Genomic DNA, 18,355 nt, shown 5'->3' with positions numbered 1-18,355 from the left:
GTTAATTTTTTCATTGCACTTAATTTGTAATGATAGAAAAGTTCAGGAAGACACCTAGTGCACTATGGTCAAATTTTGCATTTAAGAGTCAGGTAGTAAAGGAACATTTTGCTCTAAAAGTTGTGTATCACAATTGAGTTTCATTATCCAGTCAATAAAAGGTAGTGTGTTAGTTATCCTGGGTTAAAGCATAAACACTACAGCAAATGTTTTGTGGGGGGTTTATAATTTGCAAAGGGAAGAATGGGCACCTACCACAGAAATTCATTCAAGGTTTTAAATTTAACCAAAACTCATTTTTCCCATCCATTTGCCTTTTTAAATAGAAACAGTCAGCTTCTCAATCTACATGTTAACCTTTTGAAAGCATAAAAAAGCCCTAGCAAGCACACTGTAGGATAATGCACGGATAATACAAACATTCATTTTATTCAACTAACAGTGCTTAATCTAAGAGCAAAATCACCATCATTACTTTATTCTAAGCTTGCAAATTTTGCTCAGACAGTGGTAAATTATTTCAAATTAAGTACCATATTATTTTGTCCATAAAACTGTATCACTGACATTTTCTTTTGCATACACTGTGTTTTAAGTGGTAAGGGCCTTTTTCTTCAGACCAGCTGAATTCTAAAGGATGTAAAATGCTCACTAAATGACACACCAAAAACTGCAGGGGAAATGGGCTTTGTGCAATACACTCCTGAATAAATCCTCCGATTTCCATTAGCACAAGTGCCAGTTATTCTTCTACTGCAAGTGATATTGATAATTCCTATAAGGCCGGTGATAGCCTCGTATGTCAGGTGACCACTAATAAGACTTTTTCCCCGCCAATACAAATTCCAAAAGTTAGCACAGCTTCAAAAGTTAAAACAAGCAAAGCAGGTTGGTTAAAAAACAGACTGATAAATGTAATCAGGGGGGAATGGTGTACACAAATACAAACAAACGGAGAATACCAGAATACTGGACCACAGCATTAAGTTTTAAATACCATGAACTGCATGAGCTGCAGGCTGCAGATCCATGAGTAAGCTATGCTGAGCATCCCAAATGAGTGCCTATAAAACCTTTATACCATACCACTAACAACATGTATTCTACCAAAAAAAATTAGAAACATTTTCGAGAGTTTTAAAATATTATTAGTAATGGATTTTATATCGTTTTATCTATAAAGCCAGGCTGCCTTACTATCATAAATCAACTTTTTAGGTTTTATAGGCAGAGAAAAATTACAACTAATGCATTTTAGAAAACTGTATAAATGACCTAAAAAGCTTTTCCATATGGAATATATTTTTAAAGTCAGATGCCTCCAGATAATCAAGACAAGGAGCAAGTGACCAGCACTTTAGCCACTAGTCCTCTAGCTAAGTGACTGCTAGCGTGTCAAACCTTCAGCTCAAAGAGGTGTTTTTTTATCCCCTCCCTGCTCCTCCTTTTTTTAAAAAATCAGTCTTAAAATTGATTCCCTTTCCCCCCTCCAGATATGGAATTCCACCCCTCCCCCACAAGATTACACTGGCCCAAAGGCCAAGATGGCCAATATTCTTTCCTGGATGGGTATGTCGCAACCCAAAAGTGTTAGACATCACAATCAAAAGAATACTCCACCAAGTTTTCCAAATAGCATTTATGTTTAGTTTTGGTAGGTCTTAAGATATCATACCTTAACATCAAAATATTATTGTGATGAATGTGCTGCGCAGTCAACACAGAGCAGTGTGATGAATTTACTAAGGGTGAATCTGCTGCTGTTCTCCTGGCTCCTGACTGGATCATGACAGGTCAGCCAGAAAGGGAAGATCAATGGCAGTTGGGAGGATAGCTGGAGACCTGGAGGAACATGCACAAAAGCAGCTGTTCCTTGTGTCTGTTCATGGTCACTGAATGGGTGTACAAAGCGGCCTTCACACAGTTAGGTCTATCTCAGTTTAAGAATAACAGGACTCATGTAGATATTGTAAATAAACAAGTTATACTATACCTGACTTCACAACATCAATTTCTCTCCAGCAACTGAAAGCGACCTGCTGCAAAGTTCCAAAATTGACTACTGCTTAGCCAAGGGGAAACACTGTGTACTAAACATCTATTTTAGGTAATGTTGAGGGATTCTCTCTTCCTCTAAGGCTTGTACAGCTGGACTCATGGTACTATGTGAGTTTAGTTTTTGCTGGCAAAGTGATGAAAAAAACAGTACATGTCTAAGACCGTTTTCCTGTAAAATATGTAGCATATACAAAATACATGCTGGTGTGGTATAGCAAAAAATATTTATTAGCACTCATTTAGGATGACCTGCATAATTCACTCATGGATTCAACACTCATGAGCAACATGACCCCAGCATGTTTTAAAAACCTTTATACTCTATGCCACATCATCATGCATAATACTTATATAGAATACATCTGCAAAGTGTGTGTGCACGTGTGTACTTTATAGCTGGCATAGGTAGCAATACCTGACACTTTCCATTGTAAGATCTTGTTTTCTTTTGCTTATAACTTTGCCAAACTTTAATCATTTGGGCAGAAATTTTCCAAGCCATGCGTCTTCCTTAGGCTGAGGTTTCTTTGAAAATTTCAACAAAAACAATTCTGACACTCCTCAGGAGTATGGGAAAAAATGTTGATTTGCCCATGTTAAAACATTTTTACAACCATTTTATTGAGAAGCTATAGCACCTCCATGCTTTGGAGAAGGGACTTGAAATTTGGCAAAAGGGTTATCCTGTTGTCAAGGGTGTGAATTTTTGCTGTTCCTGTGAAAATCTGCCCAAATTTGGCCAAATTATGAACCAGTTTGGCAGCCAGATACCTCAAAGATTGTTTGCACTGAGCATGCAGGGACTAAGCAGGACTTTCACCGCATTTCCTCCTCCCGGCAGCCAAGGACTGCTGTACCACCAGGCACAGGAACCAAGACTGTTACTCCTGTGGTCACAATGTTCCCCTGTTGGCATCCAAGCAGTGAGGAGGAAGAGGAACTAGCTTGACTAGAATGCAGAGAAGTGAGCAGTTACACCTGGGACAGGGAGCTGAGGGTAAGGAAGAAGACTGGGACTCAGACAAGGACATGCCAGTCGACAGCAGAAAACGAAAACCTAGTACTGCTATCAGTTAGTCCCTGATGTCAAGAGGCAGAAGCCTGTGCTGTGGATATAAAGTTCCCAACACTCGACTTCCACGTGGTTCAATGTGATGAAATTTGTTTTTTCGGCTTTTTCCTTTAAAAATATCACATACAAAAATCTACATTTAAAAGAATGTTAAAATCAAGTACTCAAAAGATAGGAAATGATAGAATTGTGATTGCCTGTAAAACCTTAATTTGCTCCCCTTGTGTGTATACATTATGATAGCCTTTAATTACATGATGAGAACTGTTTTTTTATAGGTACCCCACCCTCCCTTCAGTGCACAGGATGAACCAAGCTCAGGGACTGAATCTGCACAGAAAAGGAAGCTGTGGTCGACAGCAGAGGTTCTCAACCAGGGGTACGCATACCCCTGGGGGGTATGCAGAGGTCTACCAGGCGGTACATCAACTAATCTAGATAATTTGCCTAGTTTTACACCAGGCTACATAAAAAGCACTAGCGCAGTCAGTACAAATAAAAATTTCATACAATGACTTTTATACTGCTTTATATACTACTATACACTGAAATGTAAGTACAATATTTATATTCCAATCGATTTATTTTATAATTCTATGGTAAAAATGAGAAAGTACGCACTTTTTCAGTAATAGTGTGCCGTGACACTTTTGTATTTTTATGTCTAATTTTGTAAGCAAGTAGTTTTTCAATGAAGTGAAACTTGGGTTATGTGAGGCAAAACAGACTCCTGAAAGGGGTACAGTGATCTGGAAAGGTTGAGAACCACTGGTCTGTAGGACCCCCTTCTTCATTTGTTGTAGAAATTGGAAGGTGTGCAGTAAGTGATGAAGGGAACTGCAAGAAAAGAAAGAATCATTTCATGGTTAAGGCAGTTGAATGCTGCCCGAAGAACTGGATTCTATTCCTGCCTTTGCCAAAGAATTCCTATGTGATGCTGGGGACGTCACTTAAACCAAACTTTTCACAAGTGATCACTGACTTTCTGAATGCTCAACTTGCACTTGTCTGATTTGCAGAAGTGCTGAGCACTCTCAGCTGCAACCGAAGTCAATGAAAACTGTGCTCTGAGCAAGTAAAAATGATAAAAAAATGTTAAGTTCTCTGAAAAAAATCAAGCCTTGGGCATCCAAAATTACTGGATACTTTTGACCTTTCTCTGTCTCAGTTCGTCATTTCTGAAAAGGGAATACCACCCTCTGGCCTCACAGCAATTTTATGAAGATTAATTAATTAATGTTTGTGAAGCACTCTGATACTATAGGGATGAGCACCACAGAAACCCCCAGGAGAAAATTAATAATTCTATATTCAGAGCGGGGTTTGAATAGTATACAGTAAATAAGGCATGCGGCCACACATGGAACAATGAGGATAAAACATGATATTGAATAGCTTCTGTTCACTGAGTAAGCACCATCCTTCCTGTGTACTGAATAAGGCAGGGGTCCTGTGGAAGAAACAGTATGTGATCATATAATTCTAGACTGTAACATAATGCACATGCATAAGGCCAAATTAACGTTGCCCATGCAATATATTTTTATAATTACATAAAAAGGTGCATTAACAATGTGAAGGTAGCAAAAACAAGCACTCAGATGTTAGGAAATGCCAGGATTAAGTTTCCATATGAAACCTTAACATTCTTTTAATGCAGTTTTTTTGTATTTTTCACATATATGAAATATGCAAAACACAAATTACACACACACACAAATACATATTCCAATGGTATAAAACATACACTTCTACATAATTCAGACAATCACTAGCGTAGGTATGTATTTGTGTATAATTTGTGTGTAACAAAAAAAATAAGGTGGATGCATACCACAATGTAAAATTTATTCATAGTTCTCTATAAGTGTGTGGCTATTACCAGATTCAATGATCACATAATACCAGTATAGAACCAACACCACAAAGTCAATTTCTGAATATCTGTCTTTTGCTTCAGGAGTCAATTTAGTAAGAGTTTATAATATCTATCTTAAAGCTTGCAATTAATGTTCTTCACTTCATGCTATCTGGTAGTCGTTCAGTGCTGATGTTGAAGGCACTTGTGTTAGCTGATAATTTATTAATAAGATTACCACTACCATTGAGAACTCCTGGTGACCTCTTAATTGTAGTTGCTATGAATCTACAAAGCAAAGCACTGCAATTTTAATGTTGATCCTATGCATCACTTTTCAATGCTCAGTTACATGGCAAAAGTGACAAAGTTCCTTAGTGATGAGATTTTATTAGATTTAAAGATGGCTTTTATCTTACAAAAAATAAAGACAAACAAACATTCTAAAATTATTCCATTCTGTTTCACTAGGGAAAAAAGCACAATGAGTTTGTGTCTACTTCATATTCTGAATGCTGAAATTTGAATTGCTCTGGGTATACTTTTCTACATATTTGACACTCATGTTTTGATGTCCTAATTTGATTTCACTTAACTGCAAGTGAAAATTTGAGTTTTATTGGTCTTAGAAGTAGTATCCTCTGGTGACCTTTCCTAGAAAATACAAACCCAAAGGCCACATTTAGTCCGCTTATTCCAGGGTTCATTTTGGCCCCCAATATGTAACTGGCATTGTATGTGGATCTAAAATGTCCACCGTAAAGAAGAAACTCACCATTCTAACTACTTCGGGGTAAGTCTGCTCTGTCAAACAGCCTCTGCTTATTGTAATGTAGTCCACCAGTTCATTAAGAGTGGAGCGCTTGTATTCTTTCATTTTAAGGTCTGATAGTGTGTCCATGAAGTCAAAAATTACACAGCACTGCTGAAGTTTCTTTAGGAACAGTTCAGGCTGCTCTGAAGATGGAACGTCTATGAAACAAGAAAGGAAATCTTTGTGAGTCTGGCATCTTTTTATATGAAATAGGAATTCTTTTTGAAGAGCAATTTCAAAAGAAAGCAGTGTTCCATACAGTTTTCATAAAACAGTGCTCAACCTAATAATTAAACCCTTTATAGAAATGTCATGCGTATTCAGTAGTTTTGAGATCTTGGATACCGCATGTACCACTATATTTAATTTTTTTGCTTTTAAAAGTAACATTTACCAGATCTCCAAGACTTAGAGGAGAGTACAAACATACCTACATATCAGACCTAATCCTGCAAGCTGCTCGGAAATCAAGTACCACCGACTTCACTGGAATCTGAGATGCTAAGCATCTCACAGGATCAGAGCCACAGTTAGCTTACACTATAAAGAAGGAAGAAAGTTCTAAAACTTGATATTTCTATCTGCTCGATCTGAATTAATCTTTATATTTCAAAAAGTGATGTACCATACAGCAACACCATCCGAATAAATCTGACTTTCCAAACAAATTTTCACAGTCCCATTAATTTTTATTCCCATGTTGACACTTTCTGTAATAAAATCAATTGTAATTTTGCAGTAGTCAATGAAGCTCTTCTGTTATAGAATCCTGCCAAAGCAACAGATTATGCTATCCTTTACATATAGTTTATATTTGAACACCCTTCTCCCAAAGTAGAAAAATATTCTTGGCTGATAAAGTGAGTGCGTATATATTTGCTGCTTTTCTCTGTTTTGCCAGTCTTACTGGATCAAGCGCTTAGCAAAACTACATGAAATAAAAATGGACTCAACAGCACTACCATAAATGTGCTCAAACACTTGACAGTTTCTATTTTATTCACAGTGGCAGGTTAGTTACCTTATTAAACATTATTTCAAAAGAATATGTAGTACATTTAGTTTATCTGATTTTCATGTACACATGAGGCTAAAGATGATAATAGAAAAATTATAGAACAGAACCTTGATATTAAACAGAAAAGATGCCAAACAACTAAGGAAGGCTACCTCCTTACCTCCCACCCCAATTTTTTTTTTTTTTTTTTTTTTTAAGAAACTGTAGCTTAGCTCAAGAGGTTTACACAGCACGATGGACTTAGTGATCTTCAAAGAAATGCTACAAATAAAGCATACAAGCTTATTCTATTCAGCTTTCAGCTAGAAACAGTTAACACTTCATACATTTGTCATGTATACTGTTTTAATAATCTGCAAAAGATCAACTATATCACACTTTCTTCTCTTAATACAAGTCATATCTTTTACGTAGTCACATTTCTTAAACAGGGATGCACAAATATAAAGGAGGGCCAACATTTGGCCCACTGGTATGTTTTTTGTTTTGTTTTTTAATCTTCAGGGTATAGTGTTGATCAGGTTAAGGAATACTTGGAAAACATGGGAAATTGATAAGTGTGGTTTATTTTGGAATAAAGCACATTAATTAAAGATTTAAATTAAAATTATATATACCTATGCCTAATTTCATGTTTAAAATTTTTTATGAATTTTACAAAAGTAAATCCTTGCAGAACAAATTATTAAAGGCTCAAATTCATATTAATAGACTAAAGGATTGCACAACTGTATTTTATTTTAAAGTGCTGAATAAGAGATGCTTCCTAATCCACTACACATTAATTATTTTTTGTTGGTATAATCTTAAAAAAAAAAAAAAAAGCAGTGAAGATATTGGATTGCTGTAGAAACAATGAATACGTAATCAGCCATATGGCTGACATTCTGCACTAAAATAGATAAATCTGACATGGCAAAGCTCAATACCCTCTGCAATTTCTTCCTGTATGTGTAGCACTTACGGAGCAATTATCGATTCCATCAGATCCTCAACCTCCTTGCTACATAGAATAACCCCTGTCGTGGACAAGCTGAGTTGCAGATAGTTGGTTTTATTCCAGATCTCAGATTTGCTAGGCATTTAGTGAGCTCTGCAACACCCATGTCTGAGTCAAAGGAGAAGATGCCAGATAGGTGTCAGCAGTGTACTAATGATACTGCAATTTATATCATGTTCTAATTCCACACAACGCATTCCCAGAGGCTCTGTATAGATGTTGAACAGAAGATGTGACAGATTGGAGTCTTGCAAATCTCCACAAATAAGAACCTTTGAGACAGAGCAGCCAACCATCACCACCTTCTAAAAACTATCAGAAGCAATGAGCAAAACACCATTTTAAAGCTATTCCAGCCTGTGACGTTATTGATATAATCTGGGACCATATAGATCATTATTGCAACCAAGGTCCTGTAGTGGCACCCAAATCTTGTATATAGGGGGTCAAATGGGGTGTCTAAGACAAAGTTATGGTTTACTGGTTATGATTATGCTGTCTATATGTGTGTATCAGTTTTATAGTTGAAGTTATGAATATCGGCTCTATACTGTCTGTATTGCAAATTTATGCTATGCTTCTGGGTGACATCCCAGACAAGCTGGTGTTAGCTCTTCCTAGCCTGCTTGATGGCCCATTAAGAACCATCAGCTATACAATGGACTCATTGAGAAAAGGCAAATATGCCTTGAGACTCAGCAAAGTATGCAGGGACTGGCCCATGTGACTCCAGACTCCATTTTGCTGTAATTTTCCACAGTAAGAACAAGGTGGTGTTCTTACACCTGGAAAAGACTATATAAGGCTGAGGCCTCATCTCCATTTTGTCTTCAATCCTGCTTCTTACCTCTGGAGGGACTTTTGCTACAAACTGAAGCTCTGAACAAAGGACTGAGGACCCATCCCAGCTGGGGATGTATTCCAGAGACTTGATTTGAACCTGCAGTTTATTCTATCGCTGCTGCAAGCCTGAATCAAGACCTTTGCCATTACTGTATGTAATTGATTCAATTTAACGAATTCTAACTCTCATCTCTATCTTTTTCCTTTTATGAATAAACCTTTAGATTTTAGATTCTAAGGGATTGGCAACAGCATGATTTGTGGGAAAGATCTGAGTTGTATATTGACCTGGGTCTGGGGCTTGGTCCTTTGGGATCGAGAGAACCTTTTTTGTGTATATTGGGATATTGGTTTTCATAACCATTTGTCCCCATAACGAGTGGCACTGACAGTGATACTGGAAAACTGGAGTGTCTAAGGAAATTGTTTGTGTGACTTGTGGTTAGCCAGTGGGGTGAAACCAAAGTCCTCTTTGTCTGTCTGGTTTGGTTTGCCTTAGAGGTGGAGAAACCCCAGCCTTGGGCTGTAACTGCCCTGTTTTAGCAATTTGTCCTGAATTGGCACTCTCAGTTGGATCCCGCCAGAACCGCATTGTCACACAGCCATCTTGATAAAGTTACATAGCTGTGTCAGCAAGTGCTGACATCTGATAACAAGTCAAGGGATATCAATAAAGGTATCTGGCCTCTGCCCATTGCACAAGAAGAGCAACAACTTCCATTAGTACCACTTCCAGTCTGAAATGTCACCAAATAAGGCCAGGGGCTTCAGGGAGCTAGATATCTGTCATGTTTTCATGTTGCCATTTTCTTGATGATCTTTCACAAAAAAAGGAACTTCAAGAGTCAGACTGGGAGGTGGCTGATTGGAGTTCAGAATTTTCTTTTTTAGTAGTGGCCTAACTACAGTGTGTTTGAGGGATCCTAGAACCTAGTCTTCTCTGAGATGGGCACTAACAATCTCTTCCAAAACATAAGCTATGTTCAAATGAGGTAGTTGGTATCTATTGTATTTAGGTGTATTTCAGTGTTATTTCCACAACATATATAATGCTTAGTTCTAGCCTGTAATCTGTTTCAAAACTTTTTATAATTCATTACATTTCTTTGAAACTTGCATATTGCATCAATAAAACCCATGATGTTAGATACACACATTTATGTATATATTTTTATATAAATTGTGTATCTGTTTTGTACTAGATGGGAAGGTAGGGGTCTGGGTCTATATTAGCATAGGTGCCGACTCCACAGATGCTCCAGCCCTGGAGCACCCACAGAAAAAAATTAGCAGGTGCTTAGCACCCACCGGCAGTAGGGATATAAATAGGGTTTAAAAATAGTAACCATGTAACCTATTAAAATTCTATTGGTTAAATGGTTAACCATCAAGGAGCTGACATAGGCAAGGAACTAGGAGTGCAGGGGGTGCTGCAGCACCCTCAAGTTTTATATGGGGTCCCGGCTGCCAACCGGGACTCTTGGCAAGGGGCCAGCAGCCAGGATACCAGGCATGGGCGGCAGAAGATGCTGGGGGTGGAGCGGGGTCAGGAAGAGGTGGGGCATGGGTGGGGGCTTGGAGGAAGTGGTGGAGTGAGGGTGGGCCTGCAGCGGAGGGGGGTCGTGCACCCCCCTTGTAGAGAGGAAGTCGGCGCCTATGTATATTGACACTCACTATGTCTGTCTAAAGGAAAATTAACTCAAAAAATGGTTCCTAGGCTTAAGCCTAATGGCATATAGCACCGCTCACCCCAGAACATGTTACATAGCTTATCTAAACTTACTACAAATTACAATGCTGGGGAACCTTAAACTAAAATCAGGGGTAAAAAAGGCACCACAATAATTGTTAATCTCTTTCAAAGTTCTCTCAATTAAAATCTTGGGGAGAAAATAAATTGTATTTTCCAAAGCAGAAACTACAAAGATGATGCTATGCAAGACACACTGCATCAGAAAACACACTAAAACTAAGTCATTATAGACTTTTTGTAATCAGTACACAAATTGTGAAAATTCTTCTTGATCTAGTCCTTCTTTAAGAAGCAAATCATCAGTTAAGCAATCAATTAGAACAGAGATCAATTCATGGGGAAAAACTGAATGCAACACAGTTTTGAAATTGCTCTTGGCAGTTCTGTTGGGAAGGGAACGATGAACTCTCTAAGGATAAAGGTAACAAAGGACTTTGGGAAGCAGGATGCACTCAGCACAAGAGGAAATGGGTCAGCAGAAATCAACAAATCAATCTTCCATGTTAAAGTTATTTTGTGTTGCCAGTTCCCACTACTTCAGTTCAGTTTTCCATCATGAAAGGTCAGTTCTTTAAAAGACTGCAGTCTGTGAACAGAGGTCCAAAGACGCTACTGTATAATCTTTTAATCTTTCTAAGGGATGGACTGGAGAGGAGATGATGAAAGACTTTCAGAGATGATGAAAGACTTTCAGTGCAAAATAGTATGGGGCAAGGGAAGTGTCAGCTTCTTTCTGCTGATAATCTTACAGGAGACTCTCTCTACCAATGGACCTCCAAATCCAGTTTACTATTACTGTCAGTCTACCACATTGAAATGGTGATCACATATTAATTATCTGCACTAAAAATAAGGTAAAACTACGTACAGATTTCTAGTTATGAATTAGAAATTTATGTTTACTTGGGGTATGTTGGCATTCATAACTACATACCTTAGAAAAATCACTATTGCACATCAAAGCAGTAGCAGATTTCTCAAGATACACAGCAATAATCATCTCATAATAAAATCAAAAGGGATAGATTAGACCCAATAGATTCTAACTTGTGTTAATAATACCTACATTGTACCAAGGAAATAAGGAAGGTCTGAAAAAGAGCAGGTAAAGGTGAGGAAGTCAAAGAATAAAACATGACAATTAAGAACAGAAATCACTTCATCTATAGTCAAGCTGCAATTTCCAGAAAGATAAAGAATTAACTTGCATAATTAATTGATAAGACACAGATTGAGATAAATTAAACACAAATTTAAGTTGTGCCCAACAGGTGAAAGTCCCATTGTTTTCAGTGAATTTTGCAATGTTTTTATTTTTTCCTAAAGAAACACTATCAAGCTTTTAGAGCTCAAAAATTAGTAACACTGAATATTACAAGTTTTATTTATTTGCAGTTATAAAGATTAGGGTACTCACAAAGGACAGATGTTTGCTCTAACAGACAACTGTAAAACAACCTCCCCCCGACAACACACTATAAATACAAATCAAGTGGGGGGAATGCATGCCATTACTAGTATGTTTAAGACACACCAGAAGGTATGGTTTTCTTTCTAGTAAACAAAAAAAATAATAATAATAATTAAGTGAGTGGTTGAGGAAATCCTCATTTTGAAACCTTTAAAGAAAATGACCTTTGGGTGGTGAAAAGCTTGACAGTTTCCCCTTTAGCTATTTAAAACACAACAAAAAATATTTTCATATCAGATTTCTAGATGAATTAAGTTCACTGAAGTTTATGAATAATCAGTAACCTGTAACAAAAATTAGTATGAATCACACAGTTATAACCAAATCAAAATAGAGCATTATAATAGAAACGCTTGGGCAACCTTATCTGTGGTTCTCATTAGCACTCCTGGAACAGTAACTCTAAAATATTTTAAATATTTCAGTCATGTTAGCTTTTAATTGCTTTTCTCAAACTAAATAATCCCAATACCAACCCTTTTTCCTTTGTTATTTTTGTTACCCTACACTATATTCTTGTAAATTTAACTATGTTTTTGTTCAAAGATGGTGATCAAAATTTGACATTACAGTATTATTGTGGACAATAATAAATAAAAATATACTGTAGTACAACACTTTTGTATTTACATAATATGACACTCTTGATACAGAACATACATTTTATGAACAAATTAAAAGTATCTTCTTGAGGATTGGGTAGAATGAGTTTGTGCACTAGCTGTTCACTTTCAGAGAGCTGGCTTCAAATCCTTCTTAAGCTTCACAAATGAAAGTGAGTTACGGTGACACTAGTCATCATTTTACAAATTACAAAACCATCATACAATTTGGGACAGATTGGCAGTCTCTACTCAATAGGGGCCTGCGAACAGAACAAACAAAAGGGTTGCAGATTGCAAATGAAATGTTTGGAACATGTGCAGTAAAAACTGCAAAACGCTCACCTATACTAGGATTGCCCCAAACCAATGCTACCAGACTACTTGTTTTCATTAGTACTAACTTCATCCTCTAAATGTTTTGAAGACAGCTATTACTTTCACTACATTCATTACGTGGATTAATTTATGCATATAAAAAAAAAATTGCCTTCTAATAACTTAGAAATTGTGTGTGATATATTATTAAGCTTGAAAAAATCCAAAACACAAACTGAATGCAAAACAAATCCCATAGCCAAGAGGAAAACAGAACTAGTAATTAAGAATAAATGTTTTAACCTGCAATAGCTGTCGGATCTTATTTATGCCTTCCAATCACAAGAGAACTCTGTATTCACATACTTTCCCCAAAAGGTGAAATCATTTCAGCATCAGATTATTAACAGTAAAAGACAAGGTTTATTCCATATAGACATTCCAGATCTAGTGCAAGCCATTTATTGCTCTATCTACTTAAAATCCTACGTCCTGCAGGAATTTTGTATTTTGGGGATTAAGATATTTCTCACTAAATGCATATTTTCCTTGGGTCAAATGAATCAGACTACTTTATAATGCTGATTTTTGTCAGCCATGCTATGCTTTTCACATTGGTGCTGTTGTTATGCAAGTATTTGGTCATAGGATTACACATTTCCAGAGAGATTTAATACTATTATATTTAAATAAATTTAGACTACTATAAGTCTATGAAAATAATAAAGCACTACACAGAAGTATTAAAATTATTTATAGCTGAATAATCAAGTGCAGTCCTATTCTGAAGTGACTCTAAAAATGTCATTGCACATATGGTAGCATCTCAATGATATCCAGATTAAACATGCTCAATTTACATGTGAAAAGGTATTTTGCCAACTATTAGCCCCGCAAACTACAGGGGATCTGAAAGCCAAGATGGGTTCTTCCTTTCTTTCTTGTGCATCACCACCAGTTATAAGTATTATGAAAGCCAAATTTCCCCATCATTTATATATCTCTACATCACTATTTTTGCCAATGGATTTGCCCTGACAATCAATTGGCCCAGTAACTGGAATTTACAAAACAATTCTATTATTGACATGCAAGAAAGAATAGAATCTAGCGTACCTTCTTTTAGCTTAATTCCAAATAAAAAAGCAGACCTGTTATGTAAAAAGATACATATTTATACAGACATTTTTCAAAATAGAATTTCACTCAAAAAGTACAACCAAGTATATATATTTTTCTCTCTCCCTTAGACACACTCCTGAGAAGTAATCTGCCTGATTACTTTCATTTAATTTTCATAGCTAACTGACAATATTATGAATGCTTTATGGAGTCAGTAATCGCTCATCTAGAATAGGCTGCTTTTTCAAAGCTGTTCCCCAACTCTGCTCTCTACGTATATTGAACCATTATACAAGCAGGGCAGAGTATTGTGAGCCAAAAATGCAGGGTTAACTGGCACCAACATTACTCATGTAGATATAAACATCTCAAAGTACCATCATTACTGCACAAAGTGAGTAACTTCCTCTTCTTCTTCAAGTAGTGTCCCTACGGGTGCTCCACTCTAAGTGACTCCCGAGCAGTGCCTCTCCCCACCGGAGGCTGGGGCTTCGGAGTCGAGTCTGTTATAGAAGATGCACCGTGGCACCGAATGTGGCGTCTGCAGCAGAGTTCCCCAGAATGGCATATTGTTCTGCGAAGGTATGTGCAGATGCCTCAGTAGCTGCTCTGCAGATTTCTGATATACAGATACCCTTGGAGTAGGCGACGGACGAGGAGACAGATCTCGTAGAAATCGCTGTACCTTTTGATCTATCTGCAATGGAGAGGAAGAGTCTCAGAGATTTTCTAAAAAAAAATCTTGTCCTGTCCAAACAGAAGACCAAGGTTCTCCTCATGTCGCGCATATGGAGGATGGCTTCCCTGTTATCCTGATGAGGTTTGGGATAAAAGGTTGGAAGGTGAATAAGCTGTTTCACGTGAAATGCGTAAGTAACCTTGGGAGTGAACTTCGGATGTGTCTAAGCATGACTTTGTCAGGAAAGAACACTGTGAAGGGGGTATGTGCCATTGGACCCGCTATCTTCCCTATCCTTCTTGCCGAAGTTATAGCGATCAGGAACGCCATCTTCATGGAAAGGTGAGTTAAAAAGTAAGTGGCCATGGGTTCAAATGGCAACCTATTCAGTCCTTTTAACACTAGATTGAGATCCCATTGTGGAGGGAAGCCTGGGTTGAGGAAAGAGGTTCACATCGCCTTTGAGAACCCTCTTCGTAGTCAGGTGGGAGAAAATTGAGTACCCTTCTACCTGCTGGTGGAAGGTCGCAATTGCTGTTAAGTGGATTTTTAGTGAGCTACTAGAAAGTCCTTATTTCTTGAGAGTGAACAGATAGTCTAGGATTACAGGTAGAGTGACTGCATCCAGGGTGACGCTTTTGGGCTGGCACCATATTTGAAATCTAGTCCACTTTTGTAGGTAGGTACGACAGTTAGCTACACTTCTACTGTGTAATAACACTTCCTGTATCTCCTCAGAGCAAGATGTCTTTATGTGCTTGAACCACAAAGGAGCCAGGCTTTGAGCTGCAGTATCCACAGGTTGGGATGGAGAGTGTGTGCCTCTTGTTCTGCAACAGAAGGTAAGGAGTCATTGGAAGAGTCATGGTGGACAGTACACCAGTTGTGACAGGTAAGGATACCATGTGTGTCTGGACCAGGTGGGAGCAATCAACATATTTGCTTTTTCTCTTTTTATTTCCAAGAGGATTTTCAGTAATAGAGGGAATGGGGGAAAAGGTGTAAAGGCGGTCCTTGCCCCATTAGAGGAGGAGAGCGTCTCGCAGGGAGTGTAATCCGATCCCCCCCTCTGGAGCAGTACTGTGGATGTTTCTTGTTCTGGTAAGTGGTAAACAGGTCTATTGTGGGTGTCCCCCATTGTCAGACGATTCAGTGACACTCCACGACATATATCACTCATTCATGATCATGTGGGAATTTGCGGCTGAGACTCTCCACTGTTGTGTTGTGCACACCCGGTAGGTAGGCTTCAGATATTGTGACATTGTGGGAAATGCACCAGTGCAGTTCCATAGCTTTAGTGCTTTCATGCACAAGGAGGGTGATCTCGCACCTCCTTGTGGGTTTATGTAATATATGCAGGCTATGTTGTTCATAATGACTTTTGTGTGCATGCCTCTGATCAGCAGGAGCAAGTGAGCACACACATTTTTTACCGCTCTGAATTCAAGCAGGTTGACGTGACAACATGTCTTGGATGGAGACCATTTGCCCTGCACTGTGAGATCGTTGAGATGTGCGCGCCCCATCCTATGAGGGATGCATCAGTGGTAGCGATAGAGAAGGCTGAACAAATGTAATTCCTCTGCAGAGGTTTATTGGGTCTTTCCACCAATTCAAGGATTGTCTGATCTTGGTGGGCACCGATAGTAGTTTATGTTGTCTCTGTTCAGTCTGTAAACCAAACCACGCTTGGAGGCATCTCATGTGCAGTGTGGCTCATGTTAACAGAAGCTGGAGGCAGTGTCTGGCCGAAATTTGGGGGCTGTCTCTAGAAGCATGAAGAGGCTGAGGAATCTGTGATGTGGGAGGAGCCCCGTCACATGGACGGAGTTGAGGCCAGGTCCGATGAATTTTAACCTCTGTACCAGAGTTAATGTCAATTTTTGTGCATTAATTTGAAAGCCCAGATTCTGATATAGATGGCTGATTCGTAGGGCTTCGGTGAAGGGAACGTGCCCAGAGGAGACAATCATCCAGGTAAGGATAATCATAATGCCCTGGGAGTGTAAGTGGGCCGCCACTATGGAGAAGACCTTGGAGAATACTCTGGGGGCCAATGAGAGGCCAAAAGGGAGTATTCTGTACTGGCAGTGGTCTTGGCCTAGTGTAAACCTGAGGTCTCGTCTGTGACTTGGTATGATACAAATGTGGAAAGGTCAAGGGGCTGAGAACCAGTCTCCTTTTTCTAATCCTGGAATAATTGTTGCTAATGTGACCATCTTGAATTTCTGAGCCTTGACAAATTTGTTGAGCACTCTGAGGTCTAGAATGGGTCTCCATACTCCCTTTTTCTTCAGTATCAGGAATTAGCAAGAGTAGAAGCCTTTGCCTCTTAGATGTTTGGGCACTGCCTCTATGGCTCCTATGTTGAAGAGATGGCTTATCTCCTTTCGTAGCAGGATCTCATGAGAAGGGTCCCTGAAGAGGGTCAGGCATGTTTTTAGGAGGGAGGGAGGCAAAATGTATGGAGTACCCATCTCAAATAATCTCCAGCACCTATTTGTTGGAGGTTATCCATTCCCAGAGGCTGCAGAATGGGGTGAGATGGCATCCAAAGAGATGGGTGAGGTTTTCCAGCATCAGTCGGTGTTGAGGAGAGTGGTCTATGGGCACCTCAACCAACCTATCAAAACTGTCGCTTTGAGGAGGAAGGTTGAGAGGAAGTAGATTGAGATCCCAAGGGTTTCTGTCTGGGGAACCTGGACTTCTTCCTCTGAGGTTCATATGACCTTTGAGATGGATATCGCGACAAATGGGGTTTGAATGACAGCTAATGGCTGTACTTTCTCTTATACCCAGGTGTGTAGATCCCGAGGGATCAAAGAGTAGCCCTGGAGTCTTTTAAGGTGTGGAGGGACGATTCAGTCCTTTCAGCAAATAGTTTTGTCCCTTGAAAAGGCAGGTCCCTCCACAGTTGTTTGAACCTCTTTTGGGAAGCTTAATAGGTGCAGCCAAGGGGCTCATCTCATCATGATGGCATTAGAGATGGAACGTGCCGCTCGGTCAGAGCATTGAGTGCAGAATGGAGAGATGTATTTGCCACCAGTAGGTCTTCATTGACCATGGCCTTGAATTGTTCCTTGTGCAAATCTGGGAGCTGCTCAATAAAGGAATTGAGTTTTGAATAGCTCTGGTAATCATATTTCGCCATTAAGGCTTGATAGTTCGCAATACTGAACTGAAGAGTGGCTGAAGAGTATGTTTTCCTGCCAAAAAGGTCCAGGTGCTTCCAGTCCTGGTCATAGGGAGTGGATTTGAAACGGTGCTGGCAGCCTTTTGAATTAACTATGTGCACTGTGATCAAATTGGGAGGTGGGTGGGAGAAGAGAAACTCCATGTCTTTCACCGGCACATAATACTTTTTGTTGGTCCGCTTACATGTTGGTGGGACTGACACGGGGATCTGCCATATGAGTTTGGCAGGGTTCAAGAGTGCCTCATTAACAGGGAGGGCTACTCTGGACGAGGAAGAAGAATGTAAAATGTCCACTAGTTTGTGGTGTGACTTGATCACCTCGGTAGTGGTATCTGCAGTGCCTCTGCCACACACTGGGACAACTCCTGTTGAGAAGGAACTGTGTAGGGTTCCCCACCACCACCACCACCGCACTGGTTTGCCTCGTGCAGGCTGAACGGACACCGCTACCAAAGTTCTCCGATCAGCAGCACAGGGACGCAGACACCCCTACAGTGGAGCACCCATAGAGACACTACTCGAAGAAGATAGTGAGCTTAAGCCGAGAG

The 18,355-nt window shown here is 39.1% G+C and overlaps 1 protein-coding gene across 8 annotated transcripts in view; it reads right to left on the bottom strand.

Annotated features, from left to right (window-relative positions):
* The window catches only part of PPP2R5E (protein phosphatase 2 regulatory subunit B'epsilon), a 107,055-nt gene that overhangs the window by 37,011 nt on the left and 51,689 nt on the right, over positions 1 to 18,355 (bottom strand). For all 8 annotated transcript variants that reach the window (XM_005285882.5, XM_005285884.5, XM_008168226.4 and 5 more), the window contains one exon: positions 5,764 to 5,960. In XM_005285882.5, the coding sequence (XP_005285939.1) occupies positions 5,764 to 5,960 (197 nt within the window). The remainder of the gene's footprint in view (positions 1 to 5,763; positions 5,961 to 18,355) is intronic.

This window comes from Chrysemys picta, chromosome 4 (genome assembly GCF_011386835.1).
Source record: "Chrysemys picta bellii isolate R12L10 chromosome 4, ASM1138683v2, whole genome shotgun sequence".
NCBI lineage: Eukaryota > Metazoa > Chordata > Testudines > Emydidae > Chrysemys > Chrysemys picta.
Note: the sequence above shows the minus strand (reverse complement) of the source record. Positions and strands in the feature narration are given on the sequence as shown.